General features: G+C 44.4%; 1 protein-coding gene across 1 annotated transcript in view; it reads left to right on the plus strand.

Moving 5' to 3' along the window:
• The window catches only part of COL4A1 (collagen type IV alpha 1 chain), a 594,749-nt gene that overhangs the window by 309,994 nt on the left and 257,413 nt on the right, over positions 1-27,342 (plus strand). Inside the window, exons 15-17 of the mRNA XM_078657555.1 lie at positions 1,224-1,283; positions 2,283-2,327; positions 4,186-4,239. Coding sequence (XP_078513681.1) covers positions 1,224-1,283; positions 2,283-2,327; positions 4,186-4,239 — 159 coding nt within the window. The remainder of the gene's footprint in view (positions 1-1,223; positions 1,284-2,282; positions 2,328-4,185; positions 4,240-27,342) is intronic.

Below are 27,342 nucleotides of genomic sequence, written 5' to 3' on the forward strand. Positions count from 1 at the left end.
GGTTTTTTGATCCCTTTTACCTTTCCATCACAGGTTGTATATCTCAATATTGAGGTTAATAATATCGACCTACACATATATCAACTCTGATATTTTGACTACCATAATATAATCAATAAAGCATACATAGGGTCTATTAGCTTTACCAAATCTGCTTACTTTGATGATACAGTGGTAGTTAGTATTGTGGAGTAGATACAAGTGAAGGTTGATATTATAACTCTGATGTTGTGACTTCACACTGCTTGATAAAATAGTCCACGATTTTGTTATGTCCTCTAGTGTTGTCATTGCCACACCTTTCATCTTTTCTAAAGTGATCATTTACCAGGTAAAATGCACAGCTCTCCGTACACTTTTTCTATGATACCTATGCCTAAAACATTGTCCTCTAAATGCTCTTTTCCTTACTAACTAGGATGAGCGTCTTCCTCTTGCTCACTGCGGGCACTGTTTCCAGTCCTGACTGTCATATGATAAATGAACGCATCCTTGTGTGTTGTAGTCTTGCTTTGCTTCAATTGAACAAATTAGACATCTGAAAACGATGATTTCTAGGTGAAAAATTCGGGGCTGGAGACAGTGTCCATAGTGACCTGGCATTAAGTGGCCACCCTACTCCTGACCTATTCCCGCTCAGTCGTTCACCCAACAATCCCAATCCCTGGCAGACCAAAGCAATGTAATTGTCAGCCAACAATATTCTTTTTAGGATTATACAGCATTACCACCACTGTGTTTTACATGGAAAGACCTTCAATTGAGTGTGAATCTTTAAAGCATGCTAATTGTTTTCTTTGAAGATTCAGTGCCAACAATTTACGGTCAAGCTCCTTAACCACACCATATATTACAAATACTGCATTAATGAATACAACTTAGGACTTTATTTAGAGTACAGCAGACGGGATAGTCCGTCAAGGCGTGACGATATCCCATCTGCTCTATTCCAAATGCCATAGACTATATTGCACTTGTAATATGGCGTACAGGACATCTGCCAGTTCGCGATGGACTACCCTGTCCACCAATCTCTAAATAAGGTCCTTAAACTCTTGTTGCAACGTCAGTGGTGTTTCATGGACCGCTGTACTTAGTAATGCGTTTGCTGCTTTCCGTATTATCCTAATAAATTATGAGGTTACGCCCTGCATCCTAGACACTACAAGCTACATCCTTTTATATATGATGTTAATTGAAATTGAAATTATGTCTTTTAAAAGGGACTACGAGGACAGAGCATCAAAGGAGAAAAGGGTGAAGCTGGAAAACCAGGCCCACGTGTAAGTATAATGCACAAGTGCACCAGGTTACGGCACGTGTTTCAACAAGAGCAGTGAAATGCTTCTATGGAACACCTTTATAACAGTAGGGGTCGCAGGCACTGCTTTGTGGAAACACTGGGACAAAGTATATGTACTGTATACAAACCAACAGTATTTGCTTTGTGGAACTATAAAAACTAGTGATAAGCTGCACTGTCCCATAGAGTGTGCCTAGTATGTATGCAAAGGCAGTCTGAACTGGCATAGTCTTGCACAGAGAATCTTCACGAGCCTCCCCTACCTGGCCAAGTCAGAGAGAGGGCCAGGACGTGTACACAAGGTGGTGGGAGGCTCTGACAGCATTCACGCGGCATGTGATATCTGTCTTTTCAGCACCTGTCTTTGGTGGTTCTTCAGACCAGGATAAGTTCCACAATGTAAACATGCCTCTGGACTTACACCAATGCAAAATGTGTCATCACTTTTTTTAAGGTGAGAGTGATTGAACTTCACAAGTGACTTCGGTGTCTGACATGCACTGGTGGCTTCTTCTGTAACACAAGCGAACTGTCCCTACACCACAAACAGCAATGAGTGTCTTTTGTTAAGGGGGGTAATGCACTCTTTTTGTAATATGACCCCTAACAACCTGGAGGATTGCAGGAATTCCTAAAGTAGCACATGAGGCAATTTGAAATGTGATTGGGGCAGGGAAACCTACCCACATCCTATGAGCACACAGCTCAATTAAAACACCGCCTTTCAGTAACCAAGGCACCGCATGCTCCCAGCCCAGCTAATATGTGCTATGTATAGTCTTCGGTGCTGTCATGGAATACAGGAGACATGCCATGCGGAAGTTCGAACACAACTATTTTTATTATTATTACTATTATTATTAGTAGTAGTTGTAGTGCTGTTATTATTATTACTATTATTTTTTATCACTAATAATTTTCTTGTTGTTATTGACAAAGTTACATGCCAAATTCTCTCAAACATTGTTGTTTCTTGTAGGGAAAACCTGGAAAAGATGGTGAACAAGGAGAAAAAGGCTTTGATGTAAGTCTCGTCTTTTCGCATTTTTATATTGTTAATCATTATCTTACATTAAAACAAAGAATGCGCGTTTACATCTTTGACTGCTAAGTCCTGTTTATATGTGCCAGGAATGCAAATATATCATGTCTCCCTCAGTTTGTGTTCCTAAATCCTAGGTGAGATAAATGACAGCTTTTCTGTACACCCATGTAGCCTTCAGAATTCTACTCGAGAAAGGCAAATAGAGGAGGGAATTAACTAACAGAAAATTATTTTCATTAGCTACTGCTTAAACTACAAATCACAACACCAAAGGAACTCTAAAATCATGTCACACTGACAGCTGTTCAGTGCAAACTTGACGTTAAATGGGCTGATGCATCAATTTCTAGTGCTCCTCCACTGCAACATAAACACAGTGACAGCCCACTCTAATTAACTCATAGCTAAAATTCATGAAGCATGTCTTCATCAAATTAGCCATGAAGACAGGCACAGTCATTGCCACCATCCTCAGTCAGATAACAGAACTGTTGGCAGTGGTACTACGATGGTCCATTATAGGTCACCTGTTAAAGTCAGAGCCGGAGCTGGGCACACGCACTGCGCCTACAAGGCCTATCTGGATATGTGAATGTTGCAGTTTTTGTGGTCCTCATTCACTTGTAGAGCACTCTGAAGCCATCCCATCCCGTCTGCTAAAACGGTGGCAGCTGTTCTCATGCCAGTGCCTGCTTTAGGACGGTGCAACTGGTGCAGCCGCACTGGGTGCTTACCTGGAGTTGGGGAACTGACCTCAGAGAGGGGGCTGTGCTTAGCAATAACGTACAATTTAAAAGCACTTGCTGCAGAGTTCCTTGTGCATTCAGCTTTCAGGCAGCAATACAAATGTCATGATAGATCTTGTAATTAGGGTTTCTTCTAGAGAGAGAGATCGGAGTTTTGTCTAGTGGCAGTTTCGACTCGCATGAAGTCGCGCAGAGGGTTAATATGCCTGCTGCAAAGAACAGATCTGTATTTTATGTGGATAGCTGAGTGGATTAGTAAAGGCCGCCTTTACCAGCGCTTTAACACAAATGAAATGTGTTTGAGAGAGGGACTATGTAGAGATGAGGTGCACTTTTGCTCGGTGGTAGTCAGTGAATCTGAGGAGGAGGTCATATTGGGGGCCACCAAAAAGGACTGTCGCATCAGACGCCACCAGCGCTAAAGCTGGCCCTGTCTCTTGCAACAATCACCAGCCTAAGCTGGAGGGGACTATATTGTCAGCACTGGCTTAGTAGAAATAGAGGAGAATGCTCCAGGCAGGGAGAGCCATATTTTGCAAACAATGGCGCGCCGAGCAAAAAATAATACTCCACTATACTAGACAAATAAGCAGATAAGGCTGCGTAGACGATATACATTGTTTTAATTAAACATACATATAACATCTGTTCTATGATGATGTAGTGGCTCACTGGTGTTTTGGGTTTATCTGCGTCCTTCACCTAGTCAAGTCAACTGAGTTTTCAAGAAGAGAAAATATAAAGATTGTACCATTTCACTACAACTACTAATTTCATCATGTAAAATACCTTTGTTCACAGCACTAAGTTTAATCCTATACCAGTTCAATATTCACAAGGCACGACTGCCTCGTCCTCTCATTTTTTTACTCAATCCCTATCTGACTATCAATATAAGGCAATTAAGCAATACCTTCTTTCCACTTTCAAATATGATATCCATGAAATAATAAAAGTCCTTTCTGGAGAACTGAACATTTCTTAAAGCTACCTGGTCTCATCAGAACACTTTTGTACTCAATCCTGAAGCAAAAACGTGAGTCTCAATTTGTCCAAACTTACACAATTGTATCTGCTTTGATCCTTTCCAGGGTATTCCAGGGGGTTCAGGATTTCCAGGAATACCAGGCCAGAATGGCGCTAAGGTAAGCATTTGATTTCTTGGGAGTAGGAAACTTCAACACTAAAATGTGTGCATATTTAATGCAAGTATGCCTCCTTTTAGACTAAAGTGAAGCATTCGAATGTAAAAGTGAGAAAATATTCCTACTTTTAAAGGAAATTATAAATTAAGAAGAGATCCCATTAGCTGAATTCTTACAGCGTACTTTCGCTGTAGTGGAGGAAAGTTTGGATTTTCAAATAGAAATTGGATGATTTATCAATACCACGAAATCCATAGTTCGATCTGTAGATTTCATAAGGCGTACTGTCTATTGGGATAAGGGTACATTTAATTAAATTAATTTGAAGTAATTCAATATTTTATCCTCTCCTTTTAAGCTTTATATTTGTTTATAAATCCACCACTCACAGAATGCCCATGTGTCTAGCATAACAAGGACCTACCCAACTACCTATTTGTTTCTTTGCAAACCCTTTTCTCCATCCACTCTCACTGCACATAAAGTATATTTAGATAACGTTTGAAATACATTTTTTTCTCACTTTTGCTTTTCTCACTCATTTTTGTATATTTTTATTGAGATGTTTAACTAATGCCCAGGCATATGGATACATTAGGTTTCATGATATTAGTGCTGATGAAATAGTGGGTTACGGCAGAGTGTAATGCAAGAGGAAGCAGGCTGGAAAAGGTAAGAAGTAACTGTATAGAACAACCGCACAAACATACGTTGGCATAGGCAATAGGTACAGCTTTCCTTTGTTAACACACTCAAATGTAGGTAGGAATCAAATGTTTTGCATATATTAGCACATTAAAGAACACCCTTTCTTGATGCACATGAAAAAAAGTGCAGCTTGAGTGATATGATGCAACATCTTAAGGAAACCCAGAGAGCTTGTCATCAACTCATACTTCACAGAACATGCCATGCCTTCCTATGATGCCACACAGGTCTGTTTGAAGGCCTGTTGGAGTCTGCATGATCTTACAGAACCTTCTCTGTAACATTAAACATAATGTGTTATGTGTTATACATGAAGTGCAGTGTTTGCCTGTGTTCAGATAATATAATGCATAATCTCATGGAGGATGAAGTACTGTTTGAAGGTGGGGAAGAAGTTCAGACTAGTTCAAAGGTTTCATGTATAGCAATACTGCAAGCCATCACTAGATGCCCTTTTTAGTCAATAAATGACAAAGGTTCAGCACTTTTGCATCAGGAAAAAGTGGATGAAGTTTCTTTCACAAAGATACAGTCTTGAAATCCCTTAATAGATCATCCTTGTGGGGCAGACCTGTCTTTCCAAAGCTGCTCATGAGAACTGTTTTACAACACAATGTTCTAACACCTCAGAATATAAACAAATATTGGAATATGTGGCAGGCTGCTCTGCCTAATGTCAGCTCTCTCCCTTTTCTCCGGGAGGAAGATGTTGAACTCTATTACTCTAACTCTTTGGATCTTTTTTGGTGACCAAACACTGGCTTAAGGAGGCTTCATCACTAGACCTAGAGATTGCAATTTCATATGGCTTTAACTGTGCTTCTCTGAAGTACAGAGGGATAGCAGTAATTTCTAGCGACAACTTTCTGTGTACCATTACCTCCACCTCCCATGACATTGCAGAACTACAACGCTCTTGCAACATTTCCTCAGGGCATATGTTCTTATCCTTATCAGTCTATGCCCAGCCAAATCAGATGCTGACTCACTTTCCATCTTTTATGATTACACAGGGTAAGCTTTGCTTGACTGCCCCAATTTATCATCCTTGGTGATTTTAATACTTACATTGACAATGTCAGTGATCTTCCAGGAAAAGAGTTTGTTAAGCCGTTTAATTCTTTTGAGGTGTGTCAACTTATCCAGGAGGTGATGCATCTTAAAAGTCCGGCAATTTACCTTATCTGATCCTCAAAAACCTTAATCTTGTTTTTTGCTTGGTATCCGCTTCCCTGGACATAGCATTATCGATCCATTTTCAAATTAAACTTAACAAACACATATCTCTAGCTAAAGCTTCTATTCAGGGGTGTAGCTTCAGGGGGGTTGTTTGGGATGTTACGCCCCCCCAATAAATGCATTCTTAAATAATAATGGGTATGTTAAAATGTGTGTTTGATTTCACAAGCGATTTTTAAATAGTCACTTAGACAAAAACACACAGGCACTCTTGTCTCTGCTTTGAAGGTCTTAAAACATGGTTATTTTACAGAATAATTGTTTAAGTGCCCTCACAATCCACACTCCTTTCCTTTTCCACTAGCCCTTAATCCCCCCTCATTTGCTGCTTCCCATATAATGATTAACATGATATGCCACATGATTGTCGGAAAATCTGAAGCTCATACCCCCAAGTCTTACTGACCAAGCTACGCTCCTTCTCCTATTTCAACAACTCACAGACTTTGAAGCAAATCAATCTAGGGAATTAAGACACTTTGACCCCCAGTAATTACTCTTCTAGCTCTAAGACAGTCTCTAAAGCATTTAAGAATGTATTCCACTTTAGCACTTTTAAAAAAAAAGTATTATATAAGTAGATATCTATTATTTCTTGCAAGCCCCACCCATACAGACCTTTCCATAAATGATTTTCTGATAATCTCAGGAAAGGTTAGCTGACCTCGGACAAATAGAGTGCAAAAGCAGAGCCCTTTATGAATGATGAGACAGATGCTCTCAATTACAAACAACAGCTTAAGGCACATAAAATACAGCTATTAATGGCAAAATGCGAATTTTTATGCCGTAAAATTTGTTTATTCAAAGATATTCATAGACCACTATTTTAAACCTTTAAGCATTTTTAAGTGTTGTTGCACTACTTCTGCTGCTCTCCCACCAAGAAGAATTTTGTGAAGCTTTTGATACATTTTTCACCACTAAAATCCATCAAATTTACATGGACCTCAATATCTGAAGCTTTAGTCTATTAACGATTGCACAGCTTGTCCCTCCATTATCTTGTTCCATTCCAGGGACAGTTTTTTCACCACTGATCTGGAAGAAGTAACTACTGTAAAAAGACTAATTTAGTCTGTCTTTCCTGATGACCTGTGCTAGATCTCCCATTTCTGGGGTCATGCATACAGGTCTTAATACCCACTATCCCCCCAATCACGAATGTATCTCTTTTCCCAGAATTGTCCACCTGCCCTTGTTAAAGTTACATAGCACTTTTGAGCCAAGTGACTGACCAAATACCTAGAAGACAACTGTCTGTATCATTGGAAACTGGGGCTTGCCCCAGCCATGAAACAAAGACTACCCTTGTGCTTACTCTTGATAAATTAAAGCACATTTGCATTCTTGGCAACGCAGCCACCCTGATCCTTCTCGATCTTTCAGTGGCATTTGAGCCCACCAACTATTCCATACCAATGAATAGGGTACCAGAGACAGGCATCGAGGTAGCAGTAGCTGCTTGGCTTTCGTTCTTTCTTGAAATTCGCACTCAGTCTGTGACCTTTTCCCCTGACCTTCTATCAGCCCGGCTGTCAACTGTGGGTTACATCTGGGCTCTTGATTCTCCCCCATGGTTAACATTTAAGTCAAGGGAGAGGATGTAGCCTTAAGGCTAGAGCCGTCGACCTCGAAGCTGGGAAACTGGTTTCGAGTCTTGGCAACAGTGCTCAACATCCTTTGATTCTGGCCAAATCACTTAATCTCCCAGTGCCTAAAAAAAATGAATGCGTCCTTATGTAACTAAACTAGTGCTCATGTAAAGTGCTCTGATACCGATAGGTCTAGTTTGTGCTATATAAAACTCTAAAAAATAAAAAAAATAAAAAGTCTGACCTCTTGTCCACCTGATCAGATCGTTTGGTTGCACTGCGTTGCTGTTACTTAAACTGTCAACATGCAACTGATTATTCACCTCATTGCACTCCTAATTCTGCAAACATGCTTAATGGATGCCTGCTAGTAGCTTGAGTGTGGATTCCACACAACTTTCTTAAGCGTAACCTAAGCAAGTTAGAGATCTTGCTTGGTGGTAGCAACATTGAGTCCTGGCATAACTTTCTTTGGCCCCGGACTTTCGGTAATGCTCCCTTTTCTACTAAGCTGGCACTCGTATAGATGATGACCTTTTCCTTTCAGCCCAGGTGAATGCTGTTTCAATTTTTTTTAGCTACTTACATTGCTGGAAGAGCTCTCCCGTATGTACATAACCATCTTCATGAACAGGTCATTTCAACATGCTTGCGTAGGATTGATTATTGTCACATCCTGTATCATTTCCAGAGTTCTTCCTAACCAGCCTTAAAAGAATTCAGAATTTGGCAGTAAGAAAGCTTTACAAATTGCAGATATTTGACCATGTCACTCATGCTGGTATTCAACTCCTCTGACTTGTGATCAGGCAGTGTGTTATTTTTGATACCTCATGTCTTATGCCCAGGGTTGTTTATGCAACAGAAACATCCCCCTTGCTTCAATGTGTGCTCACATACACTCTTTGCTACCAACTCTGGAATAAACTTCCTTTTCGTATTTGAAATATTCATTTACACATTTCCTTTAAGAGAACTTTAAAAACTCACCTCTTTTGCAATGCATTATTACCTCTTCCTATTTTTACTGTTTCATAGGGCCAAGATGGCTATGTTGGTAACCAAGTGATTTTTTCAGTAAAACAATTATTCAATCAGTCAATCAAGCAACAGGTAATTGAAGATTCGTTCACAAAGGTAAAATACCAAGCTGTTACTAGATGTCATTCTTTAGTCGGACATTACTCCTTGCTATACCTGCAGTACTACTGGCTGTAGCTGGCAGATCCATAGGTGTCCCCATTTAAAACAGAAACTAATACACCATCAATCTCAGGATGGCAGGAAATATAAACAGACTAAACCTCCCTGGTTGTCTCCTTTTGTTAAAAGGGGAACAGAATATTCTGACAGCACCTTGAGACCCTCACACTATATGAACCCCTGATTGATTGAATGCAAAAAACATGATTATGATAATGATCAAGAAAAATATTTTTCATACAAAGATTGAATTGCATAGTCACCTTTGCTACTTTAATGTATTTTTCTTCTTCTATATATTGGCTAAATTAACAGGCCATGCTCGGTAATGATGGATCTAATCATTATCACGGCTGTGAAGAAACCACACACACACACGCATATATATATATATATTCACTGAAAAAACCATAGGTTATAGACCATATATAGTTAGGAATATGCATTTACAAAACCTTGAAAATTCACTGAAAAAACCATAGGTTAGAGACCATATATAGTTAGCTGGACATTTTATTGACATAAAACCAATGAAATTCCATATATAGTTAGTTGCACTAACTATATATCGCGCACCCGCAATCCACTGCTGATGATGTCACATATTACATCATTCATGACATGGTCAGTGACATCACTGATGACATCACTGATGATATCTCAAATGACATCACTGATGACATCTCAAATGACATCACTGATGACATCATCTAGTGTCTGTGTGTTTTTGTAAAGTTTAAATATGTTTTACATGTTGAAGAATGAGTGGATGTATGGAAGACTGAGTGTGTGTGTGGCTGGCTGGGAGGTGTGTGACTCTGTGCATATCAATGTGTACTTGTATCAGTGATTGTATAAGAGAGTAAGTATGTGTTAGTATATGTGTGAAAAGTATGGTGTTCTGTGTTTAACTGTATAGATGAGGAAATCGAAGTGTGATTGATTCTTCACAGGACTGACTAGGTGTATGAGTGCATATGATAGTGTTGTAATAATGAGTGACTGTATGTATGAGTGATTGTATGGGTGAATGAGTGAATGTGTGTGTAGACGTAGGAATCAGTGAGTGCGTATGTAGTAACTGGTATTGGTGTGTCATGATGTCATCAGTGATGTCATTTGAGATGTCATCAGTGATGTCATTTGAGATGTCATCAGTGATGTCATCAGTGATGTCACTGAAGTATGGTGTTCTGTGTTTAACTGTATAGATGAGGAAATGGAAGTGTGATTGATTCTTTACAGGACTGACTAGGTGTGTGAGTAACTCCATGGATGAGTGGCAGTGTGTGAGTGTCTGCATAGGTGTATGAGTGCATATTATAGTGTTGTAATAATGAGTGACTGTATGTATGAGTGATTGTATGGGTGAATGAGTGAATGTGTGTGTAGACGTAGGAATCAGTGAGTGCGTATGTAGTAACTGGTATTGGTGTGTCATGATGTCATCAGTGATGTCATTTGAGATGTCATCAGTGATGTCATCAGTGATGTAATTTGAGATGTCATCAGTGATGTCATCAGTGATGTCACTGACCATGTCATGAATGATGTAATATGTGACATCATCAGCAGTGGATTGCGGGTGCGCGATATATAGTTAGTGCAACTAACTATATATGGAATTTCATTGGTTTTATGTCAATAAAATGTCCAGCTAACTATATATGGTCTCTAACCTATGGTTTTTTCAGTGAATTTTCAAGGTTTTGTAAATGCATATTCCTAACTATATATGGTCTATAACCTATGGTTTTTTCAGTGAATTTCATTGGTTTTTTAAAAGCTAATATCTATAGCTGTAAAATATATTCTTTATTACGTGACGTATCACGTAGCCACGTGAGACGCCTCATGACGCGTCGCATAACCGTGACGTATCGGCTCTGCAGCGCAAACAAAACCCGTAACGTAAGCGTGCCGGAGCACGCTTACAGATATATATATTTTTTTTAACCTTAATTAGACAAAATCCACACGTGCACATATCTTGAGGCCTTGCAAAGGCACTTCAAACAAACAGTCCCTACAATTTTGCCAAGTTTGCTGGAAATCTATTCCCTTAATTTTTTTTTTACTGTTTCTCTTGGTCTTCCCCTTGTTACGCTTACCGGGACGCTACCCGGTACGCGAACCGGACGCTCCAAAAACACAAGATGGCGGACTCCCGTTACGCTGCCGGTTAGCTGCCCGGTTCGCGTACCGGGAAGCGCCTCTACCGCGAAAAATCGCGGGGGACTTTAATATCCCCCTCATCAATCCTAAGGGGTCAGGAGGGGTTTACCTTGCCCCCTTTCCTTCATTTCCCCCTTCTTTTTTCACCACATCTTGTCTCTCGAACCTACCGAGAGACAAGATGGCGGCCGCTCCGGACAGTTTACAGTGTTGACAGCTACGCTGCCGGTTAGCTGCCCGGTTAGCTGCCCGGTGAGCTGCCCGGTGAGCTGCCCGGTTCGCGTACCGGGACGCGCCTCTACGGCGTAAAATCGCAAAAAATTCTAAATTTGTTTTTTTGTTTTTTGCCCCGCGGGGCCCTTTAATAGCACCCACATCAATCCTAGGGGGTCAGGAGGGGTCTACCTTGCCCCCTTTCATTCATTTCCCCCTTCGTTTATTTCCACCTCTTGTCTCTCGATCGTACCGAGAGACAAGATGGCGGCCGCTCCGGACTGTTTAGAATGTTGACAGACACCGGAGAGCCAATCAGCTTCGCTTCGCGAAGTTCCGTTACGCGTCAGGTACGCGAACCGGGGCGCTAACCGGAGCGCTGTCACAGATATATATATTTTTTTAAACGTTAATTTCTCAAAATCCACTGGAGCACATATATTGAGACATAGCAAAGGCACGTCGGGCAAACCATATCTACAATTTTGCCAAGTTTCATGTAAATCTATTCAGCCGTTCGAGCTAAAAGTGAGTCCAACCGCCCTATGGAAAAATGAATGGGAAAAACGCGTTTTGGGACCCCCCTTTTTTCTCGGCCCCCCCTTGACGAAACCCCCCCAAATTTTCAGGGGCTGCTCAGAAACAAAATATGCCATTTTCCTGAAAATGTCAGCTAATTCCGTCCACAAACGCAAAAGTTATTAGACATAGAATTTTCAGAAATCCCATAGAGAAAAAATCCTAACTATATATACCCACTGGCTATCGCCAGTAGGTAATATGCATATATAAACATATATAATCTGCATATCTATATAAATATAAACGCATGCATACATATACATATATGCATACATATGCATGTTATTTACATGAAAGTTTTAAAAACACTAATAAAAGCAAAGCTAAAAAGCCACCTCATTCCAAACAGAATGGCTTTAACTTAAACGAGGGCGAGATCTATTGCATTTTCAATGCTTGTTTACTTTGGTTCTATCAAGAAGGCATTCAGATGTGTCACACATTTGCCATAAATTCTGAATGTTAGCACTCTAGTTGCTCATTAGATCACTGTAGTAAAGCTAGTGCTCACCAGGGAAGTCTGCTGCTAATCATGGTTTGCAGCCATTTTCCCGCATTTTTTATCCCGCAGACTTTCAGTCCGCATACCATTATCCCGTAAGGTCATTGACCTCGCATACCATTATCCCGCATGTGCATTTATCGCGCATGCCTTTACAAAGAATTACGTTTTAAAGGCATGTATGGTAAATGCATTTGCGTTGTGAAAACCACGATGACGAGAGAGGTAAGTGGGTTTGTGTTAATTTTTTCGTGGGTTAGTGATTGTGTAGTGTAGTGTAGTGTTGTGTAGTGTAGTGTTGTGTTAGTGTAGTGTAGAGTTGTGGTGGTTGTTTAGTGTAGGGTCATGCTGGGGGTAGTGTTTTAGGGTTTAGGGTAGTGTTGTAGTGTTTGCGTAGTGTAGGGTCATGCTGGGGCTAGTGTTTTAGGGTTTAGGGTTGTGTTGTAGTGTTTGCGTAGTGTAGGGTCATGCTGGGGCTAGTGTTTTAGGGTTTAGGGTAGTGTTGTAGTGTTTGCGTAGTGTAGGGTCATGCTGGGCGTAGTGTTTTAGGGTTTAGGATAGTGTTGTAGTGTTTGCGTAGTGTAGGGTCATGCTGGGGGTAGTGTTTTAGGGTTTTGGGTAGTGTTGTAGTGTTTGCGTAGTGTAGGGTCATGCTGGGGTGTAGTGTTTTAGGGTTTTGGGTAGTGTTGTAGTGTTTGCGTAGTGTAGGGTCATGCTGGGGTGTAGTGTTTTAGGGTTTTGGGTAGTGTTGTAGTGTTTGCGTAGTGTAGGGTCATGCTGGGGGTAGTGTTTTAGGGTTTTGGGTAGTGTTGTAGTGTTTGCGTAGTGTAGGGTCATGCTGGGGGTAGTGTTTTAGGGTTTAGGGTAGTGTTGTAGTGTTTGCGTAGTGTAGGGTCATGCTGGGGGGTAGTGTTTTAGGGTTTTGGGTAGTGTTGTAGTGTTTGCGTAGTGTAGGGTCATGCTGGGGGTAGTGTTTTAGGGTTTTGGGTAGTGTTGTAGTGTTTGCGTAGTGTAGGGTCATGCTGGGGGTAGTGTTTTAGGGTTTAGGGTAGTGTTGTAGTGTTTGCGTGGTGTAGGGTCATGCTGGGGGTAGTGTTTTAGGGTTTAGGGTAGTGTTGTAGTGTTTGCGTGGTGTAGGGTCATGCTGGGGGTAGTGTTTTAGGGTTTAGGGTAGTGTTGTAGTGTTTGCGTAGTGTAGGGTCATGCTGGGGGTAGTGTTTTAGGGTTTAGGGTAGTGTTGTAGTGTTTGCGTAGTGTAGGGTCATGCTGGGGTGTAGTGTTTTAGGGTTTTGGGTAGTGTTGTAGTGTTTGCGTAGTGTAGGGTCATGCTGGGGGTAGTGTTTTAGGGTTTAGGATAGTGTTGTAGTGTTTGCGTAGTGTAGGGTCATGCTGGGGTGTAGTGTTTTAGGGTTTTGGGTAGTGTTGTAGTGTTTGCGTAGTGTAGGGTCATGCTGGGGGTAGTGTTTTAGGGTTTAGGGTAGTGTTGTAGTGTTTGCGTAGTGTAGGGTCATGCTGGGGGTAGTGTTTTAGGGTTTAGGGTTGTGTTGTAGTGTTTGCGTAGTGTAGGGTCATGCTGGGGGTAGTGTTTTAGGGTTTAGGGTTGTGTTGTAGTGTTTGTGTAGTGTAGGGTCATGCTGGGGGTAGTGTTTTAGGGTTTAGGGTAGTGTTGTAGTGTTTGCGTAGTGTAGGGTCATGCTGGGGTGTAGTGTTTTAGGGTTTTGGGTAGTGTTGTAGTGTTTGCGTAGTGTAGGGTCATGCTGGGGGTAGTGTTTTAGGGTTTAGGGTAGTGTTGTACTGTTTGTGTAGTGTAGGGTCATGCTGGGGGTAGTGTTTTAGGGTTTAGGGTAGTTTAGTTGTTTAGTGTATGCTAAAGGCATATTCGTTCTAAAAGTTTTCGTTATTTTAATTTGCGGCCTAATAGTACATGCGGGATTTTTTTTGCGGACTGATGGTATGCGGGATTTCGTCATATATTCGCTAATCATACTTTCTATGGCAAAATGAACCCCCTCATTTTGTACCTTTTTAAATTAAATGTTTTAAGAGTTACCACTTTATTCCAATCAAGATGGCTTCAGGTGTGCCATAACTTTGTAATAAGTAGGACTGTTAGCACTCTAGTTGTTCTTTAGAACACTCTGGGACATTCTGTCATTGGGCTATAGTTGGGCTACATCTGGCTGATATTTGGGCTACATTTGTTTTTTTTGTCTCTGGTGGCCATCTTTGGGCTACATTGGGCTACATTGGGCTACATTGGGCTACATTGGGCTACATTTGGGCTCCAACATATATATAGCCCAATGTAGCCCAATATATATTTTTCAAAGTTAATTTTCGTAAAAACCACTGGAGCCTATATCTTGAGACATAGCAAAGGCACATCGGGCTACCAGTCCCTACAATTTTGCCAAGTTTGGTGTAAATCCATTCAGCCGTTCAGGCTAAAAGTGAGGCCAACCGCCCTAAGGAAAATTGCATGGGAAAAACACGTTTTGGGACCCCCCTTTTTTCTCGGCCCCCCCTTGACGAAACCCCCCCATATTTTCAGGGGCTGCTCCGAAACAAAATGTTCCATTTTCCTGAAAATTTCAGCCAATTCTGTCCTCAAACGCCAAAGTTATTCGACATAGAATTTTCAAAAATCCCATAGGAAAAAAATCCTAACTATATATACCTACTGGCTATCGCCAGTAGGTAATATATATAGAGAGAGAGAGAGAGATACATATATAGATAGATAGATAGATAGATAGATATAGGTATTACCAGTCATTGCTGCTTAGAAAATGCCTTTTCCTGCACTCTGAGCAGGTTTTATAATCCCTGTAAAAATGTAAGCAAGATCAAACAGTTAAATGGTAGTTGGATTATTAATTGATAAGATTGTACCACGCATGAGAGAGAGAGGCTACCTTCCTAGACAAAACACCCACGTAGAGTGGATTGTTAAAATGTGTGGAGTTACTTTCACAAACATGCTGTACCAGCAAACCGTATAAAATTAATTCTCAAAGGTGTAGTACTGCAAGTTGTGACTAGATGTTCCTCTAAGGCCAGTCACAAGAGCATGAATATTATTTATTTTTTCCGAAAGGGGTTGTTCCTCTAACCATTTGTAGATGTCCTTCGATAGTCCAAATCAATTTCTTAAAGAAACGTTTTAATATGTGCAGTAGTGTAAAAAAAAGGGTCAAGCTACCAATCAGAAAAAGATCCTTAAGTATTGCCCGGCGGTGTCGCCTCTGTAACCCACAAAATATTAATCAATGAAGAGGCAGGCGCTGGAGACAGGAAGGCAGGAAACAAGGGTTTATTCTCTCCGGAGGAGAACACATCAGTTCGGACAGCAAGTATCGTCACGAGGTGCTCTGCCCGCATCTCTGAGGCCTGGCCTCTTATACATAGGATTATGATCTTTATTGCAGGTAACACATTCTTGCAATGCTATGAAGTATGAAAGGACATCCTCGGAATCTCCCCTTCAGGCCCGTTCCCACACACATTTACAGTTGAAGTCCCCACCCCGGTCACAACAGGTGATGATTATCGCGCAGCTGGACATTCCGCCGATTCACGGAATGTGTGGGGTTGATCGGATCTCATAGGGTGGGGGCTTTGATCAACTCGAGGGTCCTTTTAATGGGGGAAGCTTCCTACTGTACGGGGGGGGGCAATAAACAGTATCCGCAGAGCCAGGTGGCGGCCTGGGAACGAGGAAGACAAACGGGCACACAGGAAAAAAGGGGGTTGGTATCAAAGGGAATGAAGGGAGGTGTCGCGCTGGGAACAGGATGGGATTCCGGGGCAGAGCTGCGCTGAAGAGGGGTTTACGACCCAAGGCATGTGAGAGCGGGGGGTTGTCAGCGAGCGGGGGGGATGCCTGCGAGGTTGAGAGAGAGAGAGAGAGAGAGAGAGAGGGTCAGGGAGGCCATGGTGCTCAAAATGGCTGCCGCTTACGTGCACGAATGGGTTCAAGAAGAGCAAGATGGCGCCGATAATGTTGACGTTTGCAGCCTAACTTTTAACAGTCCTCCCTTTTCAACATATCTAGCCAACTTGCCTACTCAATGTCAATCTTCATCAAACTCCTAACCTCGGCATCATATAATGCTCCCATGCGTTCGTTTCCAAGGTCCACAGTCTTAGGGCAAATACAATTTACACATAATGAACACAGAGGTGGCAGACAGTGAATTCCTAAGCATAGACCGCATATTACAACTACAGGAATCAGGATAATGGTGAACAGTCTCCAGCCCCAGTTCTTAACGGTGTTCCAGAACCAACCACCAAGCGACCATTCTTCCTGATCCTGGTGGACTTCTGAAGAGAGTCTGTGAAGATGTTCGATGGCTTTGTACACTGAGGGTGAGTTGTCCGGTATGTATGTACAGCAGCTGGACCCAATAATGCGGCATGCTCCACCACGGTCCGCAAGAACCACATCTAGGACAAGGCGGTTCTGGAGGACCACCAAGCGGACCGCTTGAAGCTCGGCGGTGTTGTTAGCAAAGATACCAGCTGTGATGTTCATTGTTGTCTCAACTGCCTGAGTCAGATGTCGGATGGCACGGCTGTTTGCCATCGGGCCCCAGAGGGGAACAAGTCCCTTCATAGCATCGAGGAACTGCGCTCCTGTTGAGTCGGCTTGTTCAATGTCCTTGGCTCGTTTTTGTCTATGATGATTCGCTGGGGCCACATAAGTCGGAGGAAGGATGAAGGAGATGAAACAAGTGCCCCCCCAGCCTTTGGGGAGCCAGGTGTAGGCCTTTGTGCCGCAGACGAAATACATGTTTGGGGACGACACAAAGGAAGGTGGATCCGTGGAGTCCAAAGTTCTGGTAAAACGGCAAGCACTGCGGCCCACCAGCTGTGTCCCACGTCCTTCTATGCACATGTGGCCTGTGACGTTGATGACTGACAGGGCCACAGTCAGAGTGGCAGCCGTTCGTTTCCGCAGGTAGGAGAAGGTGGGTCTGGTTGGATTGTTGAACACCTGCATTTCAATTCGTTCTTTAGCAGGGATGTCCATGTGGATTGAGTCGTTGGAGGTCTGCGGGCAGAAGTGTGTCTTTGTTTTGTTTCGCCAGACCCCGTGGAAGGAATGCGTTACGGTTTTGCTGGAGGTGGCATTGTCCTTATAGCTTTCTTGCAGGAGGATCAGCCAAGCAAGGCAGGAGCCATGAACTGAGAAGGGTGAAGGGATGAATGGTATCGAGTGTCCAGTGGCGTGGGGTAGCAACCCACAGATCCAACAGTTGGTGGCATTGGTGGCGAGATTGTGCTGGTGAAGTAGCTGTATGAAAGAGTTATTCCAAAACTCCTTTCGCCTCTCTCTGAGTTGAGGAGAGAGCGAAATCAGATAATGTTCCTTCATGGTGGTAGGCTAAGCAGTGGTCAGGAATGTTTCGTGAGCAGGTGCATTTTCTTCCATAATCCAGAGTGTGGTCATGAGGAGAAAGCAGAAAAGGATTGTGATGAAGAGTGCAATTGTCTTTGAGCTGTGGAGTCTGTCTGCTCTTGGGTTTCTGTAGTGGGTATTTCCTGTTGCCTCCATCATCTTCTTATTTGGCGCTTCCATCATCTTCTTATCTGGCGCTTCCATCATCTTCATCTTCAAGGTGCTCGGTAGTGGGCAGAACCACAGACTTAGTTTAGCTTCTCTCCAGGTGACCCTTGGTTGCGTTGGGTCACCGTTCTGAGATTTAACTTAGTTCGTGGTCTACTTAGCCGAAGCTCCCTCCTTTCGACGCAGGAAATACCCTACTCTGGATGGCATAGTGGGATCAGAGAATTTTGAAAGTTCAAGTGCTTCGGTATCAGGATAGCAGGTTAGCGACGGTCGGTCCTTGTTCAGGAGCTCTTCTTGGTTGTCGATGTTTTCTGTCGTGGCCAGGGTCGAGGAGACCTTCTTACAGTGGTGTGCGTGCAGCCAGTGCCGTTTCCCCTCCACACGAAGAGCCGTCCGGATGGTGATTAACACTTGCCAGGGGCCCGTCCACCGGGGTTCCAAACTCTTCGACCGCTGAAAGTTTCGGATCAGCACGAAATCTCCAGGTTGGATGGCGTGACCCGGACCCCTGGAAGCATCGGGGATGGCCTGCTGCACCTGCTGATGAATGACAGACAGAGTTTCAGTCAATTTATACAGATAATCAGACATTAGGACGTCCGGGACGTCATGAATGGAAGTTGGTTTCGGTGCAGACCAGACACTCATGGGTCGACCGAAAACAACTTCATAAGGTGTTAAGTGATGTCTGGTGGGGGTGGAATGCATCGATAGCAATGCCAGTGGGAGGGCGTCTGGCCATTTCAGACCCGTGGTAGCCACTATCTTGGCCAGTTTAAGCTTTAGTGTGGCATTGTGTCGCTCAACAAGTCCAGCAGACTGGGGGTGGAAGACTGCGTGGAATTTCTGCTTGATGCCCAACCCCTTTAAGATGAGCTGGATGACTTCGGCTATGAAGTGGGGGCCATTATCGCTCCATAAAATACGACAGAGGCCGTAACGGGGGAAAAACTCCTTTAACAGTACTTTTGCAGTGGCCATAGCAGTGTTGTCACGGGTTGGGTATGCTTCCACCCATTTGCTAAATGCGCACACCACAACAAGTGCATATTTCAGGCCTTGGCACCTGTCTAGCTGGATGTAGTCCATTAGCAGGACTTCAAACGGGTGATTTGGGACCCCAAATCCTCTCCGGGGTACTACAGTTCCTTTCCCGGGGTTGTGTTGCAGGCATATCAAGCATTGTTGGACCAGACGTTTGGCGGAGTCTGTGATTTTATCATTGTGCCAAACTCTGGAGACAAGTTCAATCATGGGGGCTGATCCTATGTGGGCAGGGGAGTGTGCCATAGTCAGTATGGGAATCAGGTACGAGTCAGGTAGCAACCATTTGTTTGTGTCTCTTGTCCGCCAGCAGCCTTCATCATTTTTTAATCCCACCCGTGTCCATTCAGTCAGTTCGTGCTGTGTGCTAGCCGTTTGAATGTCTTTAATAGTGTCCCTAGCGTCAGTCCATTTTTCTGCTTGTGACCTGGTCACGTACATATGTGTTGTCGTCCTATTTTCAGCTGTTGTTCGGGCAGTGATGTCGGCTAGCGCATTTCCCTGCCCAATGATATCTGTCACCCTTTTGTGTGCCTGGCATTTGACGACTGCAAGCTTTTTGGGGAGAAGGACAGCTTCGATCAAGGCGGAGACTAGATCCCCGTGCAAAATGGGGGTGCCGTGCGAGGTCAAGAATCCCCTTTCCCTCCAATGGAGCCCAAAATGGTGAACCACCCCGAAGGCATACTGGCTGTCGGTGTAAATGTTCGCTGTGGTTCCTGCTGCCAGAATGCAGGCTCGTGTCAGGGCAATCAGTTCCGCTGCCTGGGCGGATCGTTGCGTGATGCGGGCTGTCTCGACTACAGTTCGAGCCGTGGTGACTGCATAGGCAGCGGAAGTGGTGCCATCGGGGAGTTTGATGCAAGAACCGTCCACCCACAGCTCCCCGTCAGGGTCAGGGAAAGCCGTGTCTCTGAGGTCAACCCTACTTCTAGTCTGTTCGTCCGTAAGAGTCACGCAGTCATGTACAGGGTGCACATTGGGATCGTTCTCTGGTAAGGGTAACAAAGTTGCCGGGTTCAGTGTGGTGCATCTTTTCAGGGCGATATGGGGTGCAAGCAAAGTCAGTTCGTATCCAGTCAGTCGTGCACTCGTCAGGTGTTGCGTCTTGGTTTGGTTCAGGAGGGTGTCAACTGCATGGGGTACCAGTACCGTGAGGGAATTCGAGAGCACGATCCCCTCACTCTGTCGGATAGAGATTGCAGCAGCAGCTACAGCTCGAAGGCAGGCAGGCAAGGCTCTGGCTACAGGGTCAAGAGTGGCAGAGAAGTAAGCGCACGGTCGTTGCTTTGGGCCAATGGCCTGGGTCAGGACAGATAAAGCGCACCCCTCCCTTTCGTGAGTGTAAAGGGAGAAGGGCTTTGTGTAATCAGGGATACCTAGGACAGGGGCCGAACAAAGGGCATCTCGTAGTTCCGTGAAGGAGGTTTGACACTCAGGGGTCCAAGGGAGTGGGAAGGGGACGTCTTTACCTAGCAGAGAAAGCAGCGGTTTCACAATGAGGCTAAAGTTTGGTAACCACTGTCGGCAGAAGGAGGTGAGGCCTAGTAGGGAGCGAACCTGTTTCTGGGTCTTAGGGACAGGAGTTTCGAGAATGGTTTGGATCCGGTCGGGAGTGAGTTTCCTTCCTTCTTTGGACAAAAGGTGGCCTAGGTAAGTGACCTGGGGTTGGCAGAATTGCAACTTCTTCTTGGAGACCTTGTGGCCATTTTCCGCAAGGAAGTGCAGGAGTTGAATGGTGGCTGTAACTGCTAATGGAGTGGTGTCGGCTGCCAAAAGGATGTCATCAACATATTGCACTAACACCACTCCATCGGGTAACTGGACTTGATCCAGTTGTCTCTTGAGGGCCTGGCTGTAGATGCTAGGGCTTTCTGTGTAGCCCTGGGGTGCTCGGCAGAACCTATATGAGCGGGCTTTTAGGGTGAAGCCGAAGAGATATCGGCTGTCCGGGTGGATGGGGATGGAAAAGAATGCGTTTTTGAGGTCAATGACAGTGAAGGTGGTGGCAGTAGAAGGAATCAAAGTCAGGATGGTGGTGATGTCTGAGACCACGGGGTATTGGGGTACCACCACTTTGTTGATCTCTCGAAGGTCAATGATAAAACGGTATGCTTTCTCATCTCCCTCTCCCTGTTTCTTGATGATGGGCAAGATAGGGCTGTTGCAAACGTTGCTAACCACTTCCTCTACCACTCCTGCGTCTATCAGCGACTGAATAATCTTTACCAATGCCTTCTCGCCCTCGGGCGATATCCGATATTGTGGAAGTTTTGGGAGTGTTGCGTCTGGTCGGACAGTAATGTGCACTGGGTCAATCAACATGCGCCCTACGTCCGAATCCGCCTTGGCCCACCGATACGGAGGCAGAGTGTCAAGCAGGGATGTGTCAGCGTCGGTGATGGAAAACATGCGTCGGGGAGGGCAATGTCTAAGCAGAACGGGGTTGTCGTAAAGGAGAACTCGAACTCCGTCTTGAGAACATCTGATTGTCGCTCGGAAGTGTTTCAATAAGTCAAGTCCCATAATGGCGTCAGGGCTATTGGAGGAAAGCAAAAACGTGGTGTCAGTGGTGTTGTTTTCTAAGTCGAAGAGGATCGGGGCGGACAAAGGGTTAGTGGAGGGCGTTCCATTGAAACCTGTCGATGTTATAAGTGAGCCAGACAAGGGTGCCCTTGGAATCAGTCGTTTAGATAACGCACTACGTGTTGCGCCAGTGTCTACCAGAAATGGAGACTTTGTACCCAGGACCTTAGCAGTGACGTAAGGGCCTTGCTGGTCAACATAGAGCTCGACTGGATCCCTCCCTTGCCCTTGGCAGTCCTATGCAAAGTTGTGGGCGTCATCGTAGTCAGATTGCTGGTATTGGTTCTGTCTGGGTCGATCAAATGTATTTGGTCTGCCTGATCTGTCGTTAGTCGTGTCATTTGGGGGCCCTCGCTGTTGTCCCTTATTTCTCGGTCCACTTGCTATGTCCTTGGGGTCTTTGTTTCTGATTATTTCCAGAAGAACTGGGCACTGGGATTTCCAATGGCCAGTTCCTTTGCAGAAAGCACACTGGTCCTCTCTAAGGTCTGTACGTCCACTGTGGGGAGTCAAAGTGCGGTCCTGGGGAAATGCAGTCTTAGGGACGTTCGTCTGATAGTTTCCCCGGTATTGGTCTCGTCCTATAGTCACCCCTTGCAGTTGGGCAATCATCACCCTCTCTTTCACTTCCTTCTTCTTTTTCTCTGTTGCTCTATCGTTTTCATTTTTCTGATGTTCATAATATTGGGCCATCTGGAGGATAGCCGTAGGTTTGGAGGCTGCCCAACTACTCTCGCTAGCCTGCAGTTTCTGGGAGACCTCCGGTGACAGACCCATAACATAATTCTGGACAAACAGATGGTGTCCGGTTGCAGTGGTCATGTCCTGGCCGCTGTAATCGGAGAACACCGTTTCAAACCGGGAAAAGTATTCTGATACATCCTCCTGGGGTTTCTGGCGACAGGCCGTTACTATCGACCAGTCCACTTTCTTTTCTGGAATCAGGGTTTTTAATTTCTGTACGATTTTATCTGGAAGGTCTAGAATGGATTTCAAAGGCTTTTGTCCAGGTCCTCGTTGTTTATCAATGTCATCGAGTTGTGACCAGGTATGTCCAGACAGCTCAAGGTGGTCGACTTTCCGGATTTGCTTCCACACATCAGCTGGTAGGCATAACCCGAAAAACAAGTCGATGTCAGCCAGGGTCATAATCGTTGAACCTAGGGCTGTACCCAATTCAGTATAGAAGGCAGTGGGGTTTTTACGTAGGTCAGGCAGAGATTTTCGGAAAGTCAGAATCTCTTGCCGGTCCCATGGCTGGTAGACCCAGTTGTACACTACCCTTCCTTTTGCATCTTGGTGGTTTGCATCATCGTTAGTCCCTGCACCTCGTGGAGGAACCCAGTAAGGGGCAGCCTCTCGTATCGGCATCATGGTGTTAGATTGCTCAGTTTGTGGTTCGGTCGCTACGGATGTCGTGGGTTTAGTTCCCGATCCTCGTTCAGCGAGGTGGCGGAAAACCTCAAGCGTACGCGCAAGGAGGTCCGTCACATCACACTCGCCCTCATCCCCGATATCGACCTTCCGGTACAGAGTCGTTAGGCTCTCGGGACCTTTGTCTCGATATCGGTCCTCGTATGCGTTCAAGACATGGTAACACAGTCGTACGGTAAAATGTCGTCTGTGACTCCCTGTATACGAGTTAAACATATCCGTGATGTACTCTTCATCTTCCTTCCTTTCTACCAGTGTCCTTGCTATCTTGTCGATCCCTGCTCGCTCATCTTTGCTTAGTCTGCTTGTTCTTGCAGAACCAGCCCTTCGGGTCTCAGGGTCGCCTAACGTTGTCGTTTGCGTAGTATTTAATACAAGGGGTTCGGCCGGCACAGAGGCCATGGGGGCCGAAGCTGTGGCGCTACCCTCGTTTGTACCTGGGGGTGGTGGGTGCTGTGCTAAGGGTTGGGAAGGGGCATATGGAGGGGGCATGTAGATGATCGGAGGACCTAACAGCAGATCATCGTTGGCTCGTTGTTTCGAGGGGAAATCAGGGTAGAGCATGGAGGACGTTCTAACCGGACACTGGCTTGATGTTTCCATTTCTAGTTTCTGTTTGGCTTTCTCTCTTTCCTTTATCTCTCCTTCTAGTTTCTGAGCAGCTAGGTGGGCTGCTTTTCGCAGCTCTTTTCCCAACCTACTCTCAGTTTTCTTTTTACGTTGTTCAGTTTCTTTGCGCCACATGCCGAAACTATCAAGCATAGTGGGCGTTGTCTTGTTTTTACCAAGGGCTGTTTCTAGCGCGTTTATTTTGTCATCATCGAAGGATCCTATCAGTGGCCACTGACTTTCTCGATCCTTTTTCGTATATTTATGCCACAGCTTGTTATAGGCTATAGCGATCAATCCATGCTTCATGAACATGTCCTTATTAGGGGTGCCTTCCAGTGGAGCCGGATGGTTCATCTCTAATAAGCGGTCCGGGCTAAACAGGCTACCAATCAGTGGGGAGAAGACAGACATGACGGATCACAACGGGGACAAAAGTCAGCACTGCCTATCTTATCACTGCGTGCAAAGACTAGACAGAATATTTCTATTCTACGTTGTTTGCAGGCAGTGAATACCTCATGAACCAATATCGAATAGTCAACGTTCGGTCAATCAAACAATTCAGTGGGGAGAATAAGTAGGCCCGCAAAGGTCTGCGTTACCTACCCTTTCACTATCTGTAAAAAAGGGGGGGGGCTCTTTTCCTGTTTGCAGACAGAGAATCTCCAGAAAACAGTCTGTGAACAATAGTTCAGGTTCAAATAATTAATCAGTGGGGGAGAAAGATAGGCACGACGGCTGCGTTACCTATCCTTCACTGCTTGCAAAGAGAGAGCCTGTTGTTTCTCCGTTTGCAGACAGCGAATCTCCAAATAAATCAACAAAGAGTAATACTAGTATTTTCTAAACAATCAAACAATCATTTCGCAATTCGTCGTGTTTACACGACCTTACCCGGACCGCATGGACAGTTTCTTGTCTTCCGAATCCAGCGCCCGATCGACCTCTTTTCTTCGTAATCCTCGCGGCACTCCTGATGGTTCCCAGTCAGGACCGTAGATCACTCGAGAGAGGTCTGTTCGGAACCAGTGAAGTTCGGATGATCGGCTGTCAGACGAGGGTCTATCGGACAGGTGCACTCCCGATCGTTGCAGTCATTCACTCTGTCGTCAGGACCTCTCCCACTGGATCCACGAGTCACTGATGGGCCCCACGTTTGGGACGCCAATTGTAAAAAAAGGGTCAAGCTACCAATCAGAAAAAGATCCTTAAGTATTGCCCGGCGGTGTCGCCTCTGTAACCCACAAAATATTAATCAATGAAGAGGCAGGCGCTGGAGACAGGAAGGCAGGAAACAAGGGTTTATTCTCTCCGGAGGAGAACACATCAGTTCGGACAGCAAGTATCGTCACGAGGTGCTCTACCCGCATCTCTGAGGCCTGGCCTCTTATACATAGGATTATGATCTTTATTGCAGGTAACACATTCTTGCAATGCTATGAAGTATGAAAGGACATCCTCGGAATCTCCCCTTCAGGCTCGTTCCCACACACATTTACAGTTGAAGTCCCCACCCCGGTCACAACAGGTGATGATTATCGCGCAGCTGGACATTCCGCCGATTCACGGAATGTGTGGGGTTGATCGGATCTCATAGGGTGGGGGCTTTGATCAACTCGAGGGTCCTTTTAATGGGGGAAGCTTCCTACTGTACGGGGGGGGGGCAATAAACAGTATCCGCAGAGCCAGGTGGCGGCCTGGGAACGAGGAAGACAAACGGGAACACAGGAAAAAAGGGGGTTGGTATCAAAGGGAATGAAGGAAGGTGTCGCGCTGGGAACAGGATGGGATTCCGGGGCAGAGCTGCGCTGAAGAGGGGTTTACGACCCAAGGCATGTGAGAGCGGGGGGTTGTCAGCGAGCGGGGGGGATGCCTGCGAGGTTGAGAGAGAGAGAGAGAGAGAGAGAGAGAGAGACGCGCTGGCTATCAGCGAGGGTCAGGGAGGCCATGGTGCTCAAAATGGCTGCCGCTTACGTGCACGAATGGGTTCAAGAAGAGCAAGATGGCGCCGATAATGTTGACGTTTGCAGCCTAACTTTTAACAGTAGTGCAGGCCATTATAAGATATCCCTCTTGTTTCATTCAGACACTAAAGTACCTTTGGCCGTTGCTTGAAATCCCATTTGCATTCCCAGCTGAAGCAAACACTACTGCCCCCTTCAAATTCAGAAACCAGAGAATTATGACCAGAGCTATGTCCGTTGAATGTCTGCTTCTGTTGAAAGTGAATGGAACAATGGAATACAACTCAACAGTGCTTTTGAGCAAGATGGATCGTAAACAGGGCTTGCAAAATATAAATCTGCATCCTCACTTTTTCTTATCTAATACTTTATATTCTTTTCGATAAAGGAAACAAATATACCAATGTTTATGATGTTTCTTATTATGTGTAGCTCTGAGTGTACCTTCTGTACATTCTGAAAATACAGTTGAAGAAAATCAATGTGGCCAGCTCCTACGGCGATCATCCCAAAGTCTAGTAAGATCTTTTAGATCTCGTGAGGTTTCGGTGAAGTCATCTTGGGACCTGGCTTGCACTCGCGTACTGATCTAAACATTTAAAAAAACAGGCCCTACATGAAATGAAAGGCGCTAATCTATAATTCACTGGTACATTTATAATAGCATCACATTAAATAAATACCAAGGAATAGCTAGCTAGGAAAATTGTAGAAGGTTAGCCCTTTTTCTTCACAAACAGCATAATTCAGCACTGTTACGAGATTTTTAAAATGTTATTCATACTTCTTTATTTCAGTGATATACAAAATTATAGTGTTACTTTTTTCAGAGTTATAAAAGCTGCTCTTTACATAGACTGCCTCTGGAAATTGAGAGGTGGTTTAATAGGATCTTATGCACGATGTAGGCAATATCAGGCAAGAGGCCACTGACATAAGGAAAGAGAGCGAGAGAGAGAGCGGGAGAGAGTGTGTGTGTGAGAGAGAGAGAGAGAGAGAGAAATGGGAGCACTCCCTAGGTGCTGACATGATAAAGAAAACATCTAATATTAATTGGTCAGACATGGTTACTCTTCTGAAGCTCAGTGCATGTATAATCGTAGAAGAGTGGAGAAAAAACTTTAGCTGACAGCTGTGATGTCACACCAGACCTATACACAGCTCTTGCAGACAGCTGCACCATTATTATTTCAGAACTAAAACATGAAATGGAAATACTTCCACTAGCTAAACGTAGGTTTGGTGAGTGGGACTTTTAGAATGTATTTGCGGGTTTCAAGTGCACTGGCTAGCACTTTTCCTAAAACATATCTAAATGATTTGACCATTGGAAACGTGCAAGACTCAAAATTCTGGAGCTGTCTAAATGCCTTCTCTGTAATATTTTTTATAACTGTTACTTTCTTCCAGACCAGTACGAATTGAGGACTTGTCACATCTGTGATATACATAAACACAATCTCATCATAAGGCATCTTCCTAATAGGGAAACAATTACTTCATCGGCGCTATGTTGTACATGCTTACACACGTACATGCTTACCAAGCATTCTGAGAACAAATACAATTTAAATGCACACTTTTCACTATGCCAAACAATTGTGGGATCCGGATTGTCTTACTGATAAATATGCTACAATTAATCAAAAAGCGTTTGCAGTTACTAACGAA

This window comes from Lissotriton helveticus, chromosome 8, assembly GCF_964261635.1.
Source record: "Lissotriton helveticus chromosome 8, aLisHel1.1, whole genome shotgun sequence".
NCBI classification, from domain to species: Eukaryota; Metazoa; Chordata; class Amphibia; order Caudata; family Salamandridae; genus Lissotriton; species Lissotriton helveticus.